The sequence below is a fragment of the Morone saxatilis genome, unplaced genomic scaffold, assembly GCF_004916995.1.
Source record: "Morone saxatilis isolate NCDOM2014 unplaced genomic scaffold, NCSU_SB_2.0 Contig17, whole genome shotgun sequence".
Classification (NCBI taxonomy): domain Eukaryota; kingdom Metazoa; phylum Chordata; class Actinopteri; family Moronidae; genus Morone; species Morone saxatilis.
The window spans coordinates 9950607-9955624 of NW_023339729.1; the positions used below are offsets into that span (position 1 = coordinate 9950607).

At 43.2% G+C, this 5018-nt stretch overlaps 2 protein-coding genes across 2 annotated transcripts in view; both read right to left on the bottom strand.

Annotated features, from left to right (window-relative positions):
• Nucleotides 1–494, bottom strand: part of LOC118326340 (ATP synthase subunit d, mitochondrial-like) — a 3757-nt gene extending 3263 nt beyond the window's left edge. Inside the window, exon 1 of the mRNA XM_035659313.1 lies at nucleotides 388–494. The gene's annotated coding sequence lies outside the window, so the exon portion shown is untranslated. The remainder of the gene's footprint in view (nucleotides 1–387) is intronic.
• Nucleotides 495–1826: 1332 nt separating this feature from the next.
• LOC118327272 (homeobox protein MSH-C-like) lies at nucleotides 1827–4146 on the bottom strand. The gene is made up of 2 exons (XM_035660570.1): nucleotides 3649–4146; nucleotides 1827–3021 (listed from the first exon to the last, which is right to left on the bottom strand). The coding sequence occupies exons 1-2, from the start codon at nucleotides 4070–4072 to the stop codon at nucleotides 2609–2611; spliced, it is 837 nt and encodes a 278-aa protein (XP_035516463.1). The 5' UTR covers nucleotides 4073–4146; the 3' UTR covers nucleotides 1827–2608.
• Between the last annotated feature and the right edge of the window lie 872 nt (nucleotides 4147–5018).

Below are 5018 nucleotides of genomic sequence, written 5' to 3' on the forward strand. Positions count from 1 at the left end.
GTTAACGCAGGTACAAATGAAGACATCAGTGTAACGTTACGGTCAGTTCAATATCGATACACACCGTCCGACTGCATGTGACACAAGCTAAAGTATGTGTTCAGTAACCACAGTAGAAGATAGTAAACACAGTAAAGAGGCATTCAATGACACCGGGCCTTGACGTGTTCAAGTCAAGTTAGCCACACCAGCTAACGGCAGCTAGCTCTGATAGCTTGCTAGCCAAGGTCAGAGAGATAACACCGGGATTTGAACTGGACACCGACTGAACCTCGACTTTACTTCTGGATCTCATGCACAACGATGCACGGGTACGCTGCATAAATGGTCAATAAAGTATATTCTGATGAGATGCCGTTCCGTTCATTAAACCGTCCTCTTACTCACCTCGCTGTACAAAGTGTAGTCTGCGACTGAGCCCAGCAGCGGAAGGGCTTTTTGTTCGTCAGCAGCGGCAGCAACAGCGAGTCCGCCAGCGCCCTCTGCTGGACGCACAGAGTACGGCCACTCACACTGCCTGCAGTCGTTCATATAGAAGGCTTCATGTGCACTGACATACCGTGTATCTGCACTTATATCTGTATATCTGCGCTTTAATGGGACCAATATAAATATACCTCACAATAAAGTCGTGTCTCTGTGATTTTATTCCGCTTAAAAGGCGACACAGGATCCCTTTTGTTGGAGAGGTACGATGGCGAGAACAAAAGAGCACGAAAATAGGAACATGATACATTATAGAATGATCTTTTTCATAATATAATATAATAATGTTAAACATAGGCTTATGTAGGACTACTTACCTGCTGGAAGGCTACAGGGTGACAGTGTAATAGAGCAATGTGTTGCAAGTGTGCTACCCAACAATAAGCTAAGTATAATCAATAAAATGCATCACGTTTAACACCAGCTGGCAATTAAATAATGGATTTTTCTCTGAATCGTATCGACTTGATAATTTGTGCTTATTTCGCAGTATTTCTTTCTTTATTATAGTCATGGTAACAGCCTATGGTAGGTGAACGTGGTGCGGCAGTATAAGGACATTGCTATTTTTACAATTGCACTAAATAGATAAAATAGTTTTTACTAGACAGGAGGTGTTTATTTTGTTCCAAGTGCCCCTTAAACAGATATGTGTGTCTTCAATTTGCGTTTTCAACATGTCTGAAGCGACAAGATGTGTTGGACTAAAATGTAATGACATATAAAAATGTTTTGTTGAAATGTAAAGCACGTGTGTGATGTGCCACAGAAAACATAAGGTTGTGCTAAAATACAACAAATCGTTGTTCCTTTAACAGAATAGCGGTTTGAACTGTTGTCTTATTGGCTCATATTGAAATCTCCCAACCAATCTATTTTCAAAGTGTTTAATGGCTCAATCACAGTCTGCACGCTATTTTAAATTAGAGTTGTTCAATGGCACGACATTGGAAAAATTACATAATTATTGGGACATTTTCAGATTAGATAATAATAACAATTATGTAGGTCAGGCGATGAGGTTTTGGCAACAGTGGTTGACGTTTGGCTTACCAACAGCTTTTATTAAACATTACAGTAATAAACTGAGTCTGAGCTCTTTATATAAACCCAAAGCAAACCTTCAAACTGCTGCTCCGCTGATTCATCAGACTTATTATCTACTGTAATAATAATAAAAACAGTGAAACCGGTTGTAAAATGAATCCACCACTTCAGGTCTTGTATAATGTTTATTTACTAAAATCAGTTTTTACAAGTAACTGAACATTTAGATAGAGTGATGTATGTACACAGTACAGATACAAATATATTCAATAAATACCACTTTACCTGCGAGCGAGGCCGCAGGACTTTATGAACACTACACATTTTATTTACATTTACAGCAAAAATCCTCAGAGAAAATCTACCATCACTCCCATAAAGGCCACGTTGTGAGAGTAAAAAAAACCGACCTAATACATGTGTTGTTCTAAAATATAATTTTGCTCCATTTTTACAAAATATAGGAATCGTGACAGGAACTGTAGGGAAATGCAAACATTCAAACAGCAACTCCGGAAAACTGCAGTTTTACTAGAAACAGTCAAAGCTGAATTAGGAGAAATACTTCAAGTGATACTCTGGTCTTAAGGCACTGACACCGTTTAAGTACTTTTCTGTTGCTTTTAAACAATTTCCTCCACCTCAGATCATTGCCTTCATGTCCGGACACACTTTAAATGTGCATCCACACAAACTACTGCGGGGCACGGCGGACTGAAGCTGGAATGAGATGTTTAAGGCATGTCGTTTAAAAACCTGACATTTACTTCTGGAGTTTTGCCTAAGCAATTTAGGCCTGTGAATCCACAACCCACAACTGGACACCTCATCTCATCTTAAAATGAGGAGAGCAAGTGAACTCACTCCGTCCAGTTACGCACACATTTATACATCAAAAATATGTCCCACATTTTAACAGTTTTCTATTCTGGAGGTCAGAACATTTCTGTAAACTCGGAATTGAAAATATGAAAATGTTTTCCGAGATGTAGCATCATCCTCGTTCATAAGTGTATTGCAACCATGACAGAGGACTGTTTTTTCTCTTAAAACCACACATACAGACACAGTAACACTAAGACAAATAGTACATCCCATAAGTGACGGGTCCACTGAACAGTCCTGGGACCGGCAGACTGGGCCTCGGGAAGGCGCTTGACGGGCCCCACGTCGGAGACCCCATGTGCGCTCCGAGGGGGAACGGCAGCGCGAAGGCGGGCAGGACGGGCTTGGAGGCCAGTTTAAACTTTTCCAGCTCGGCCTCCTGCAGTCTCTTGGCTTTGGCCCTCCTGTTCTGAAACCAAATTTTGACCTGAGTCTCCGTCAGGTTGAGAGAGTTGGAGAACTCGGCTCTCTCGGCGATGGAGAGGTACTGCTTCTGGCGGAACTTGCGCTCCAGCGCGAGCAGCTGGGAGGTAGTGAAAGGCGTGCGAGGTTTCCTGTTGTTTTTGTGTTTCCTTAAAGTACACTGAGTTGGACTTGAGCTCCCTGTTAGAGAAAAAAATACAAAGGAAATTAGTTGAAGTTACGTTCAACTGAAGCGTAATTGTTGTTGTCGATCACCACAGCAGGTAAACATTTGAGCCTTCAGTGTCTATGAATGCAAACAAAATCTTGATGCAGCAAGTAAACACACACCAATAAAATGATTTACTTTACTTTTGTTGACAAGTTAAACTTCTTTGTAAATCTGCATCACAAACTGACCAAATTTAGTCGTGCAAACATTAACTGAAATGTGTAATCACGCTGTGGCCATTCAGTGTATGTTAAATATATAAAGAAATATAAAGAGTATAAGAAAGAACAATCTGTCAAAGAACCGGTGCAGCAGCCAAATATGCGCGCTGTCATAATTTATCTGCGTTTTCTAAGACACAACAACAAAAGGCAAAAGGCAAGAAAGACATTTTACGCACAGGCTGTAGCGCTTCTGGCGATATTATTATTACTGTGACACAACAAGGAAAGTATAGTTTTGTGTAACTATAGCCTGATAACACACATATATTCTTTGCGGCCTTGGTTATATATACAGTAAAAGACGAACAAATGCAGTGAGTCCTGGTTGTAGAGTTTGCGAAACCCCTTAGACCAGCAGAGGGACGGACTTACGAGGCGGAGTGGGAAAGGAGGACGTCTGGAACCAAGTGCTCTGATCCTTCTCACAAAACTGCGGACTGTCCTCGCTGGAGCTATTGGAAACACCCTGCGAGCTCTCCGCGGAAACCTTCCTCTCCGCGTAAAGAGTCCTTGGAGAGAACTGCGCCCCGCTTTGCCCGGCCACGGGCTTCGGCAGCACCAGAGCTAAATCTGCGGGGGAATAAGAAGTCCGACAGGTGGTCTTCTTGGAAATCAACGACTCGACGCTAAACGGGAGGCTGCTCCGCTGGAGTTTGTATCCTTTATCTGTGGTCATGTCTTTAGGCTGAAGTTCCTCTCCCTCCGTGTCCGTCTCCTCTTTCTGATGAAGCTGTTTGGCGTCTTGGGACGGCGACCCCTGCACAGGATTCATCATCATACAGGGAAATGGGGCCATGCACCTCCGCGCGGCCCGTTTAGAGGAATGGAGTTGCTGAGGGTGTACAGTGTCCAATATGCGTCTCTGCGCTGTCAGCGGTGCCCAGTAGCTTTTACGCGCTGTACGGGGTCGTCTATAAAAGGACAGGGGCTGTTCCCCCTCCCCGCTCCCACCAATCAGCTCGTCAGGTTGGCCTCGTGACGTCTCCGAGTGTGGTTTGGATTGGCCCGCTGCCTTCCAAGGGAACATCAAGAGGCCTTTGAAAGGAAGGAGAAGTTAATCATACAGACCCCATGCGGCGCAGGGCCATTGATGGCCCTCACAAAGTAGCTTAGACCAATTTTAGCGCAATTAACCAGTGGGGAGGACTCTGTTGACCATTTACATCCATTAGCCGGGAACTCCATCGGTGGGTCACTGAATTATTCTCCTACTGTAAAGCTGAGCAGGAACTAAAGAGTCACATGTCAGTATCAAAGTCATAAGGGCTACTTTTATCAAAGAAGAAGGAAAAGGGAACAACACTAAAATATCTTAAAGCTACAGACTAAACGGGCCAACAGCACACGGGATTACATTTATAAATAAACAAACAGGCAGCATAAAGTCATTAAATGACAGACGGAAAATATAAACGAGAAAAACAATGAAACCGAGAATCAAATCAGATAAGAAAAGGTGCGCACCCAGGACAGAAATTGATTAGGTATGAGTGTTGGTCACACAGCATTACAGCAATTTAAGGCCTGTCATGAGCTCTTCTCCCTTCACAATGGCCTCAGTTGAGAAGCAACAGGCGTTTTCTTTCTCCAGGTCATACTATTTAATAAGCCAGACAAGTTGTGTTCTGCAAGGCGCCAGGCTCGGCAGGATCAAAAAGGAAGATACCTCGGGGAGAAAAGGCAACGGTTAACTCCACTTAACCAATTGTCCTCCAAATATTTCATAGTCCACTGCATGGAGC

Bases quoted from the DNA above. Each gene is read 5' to 3' on its own strand.
- LOC118327272 (XM_035660570.1), bottom strand. From the start codon at position 4,072: ATGGCCCCATTTCCCTGTATGATGATGAATCCTGTGCAGGGGTCGCCG. The intron at 3,022-3,648 runs GTAAGTCCGTCC...TTTCTCTAACAG, and splicing joins CTCCTTTCCCACTCCGCCTC to GGAGCTCAAGTCCAACTCAG.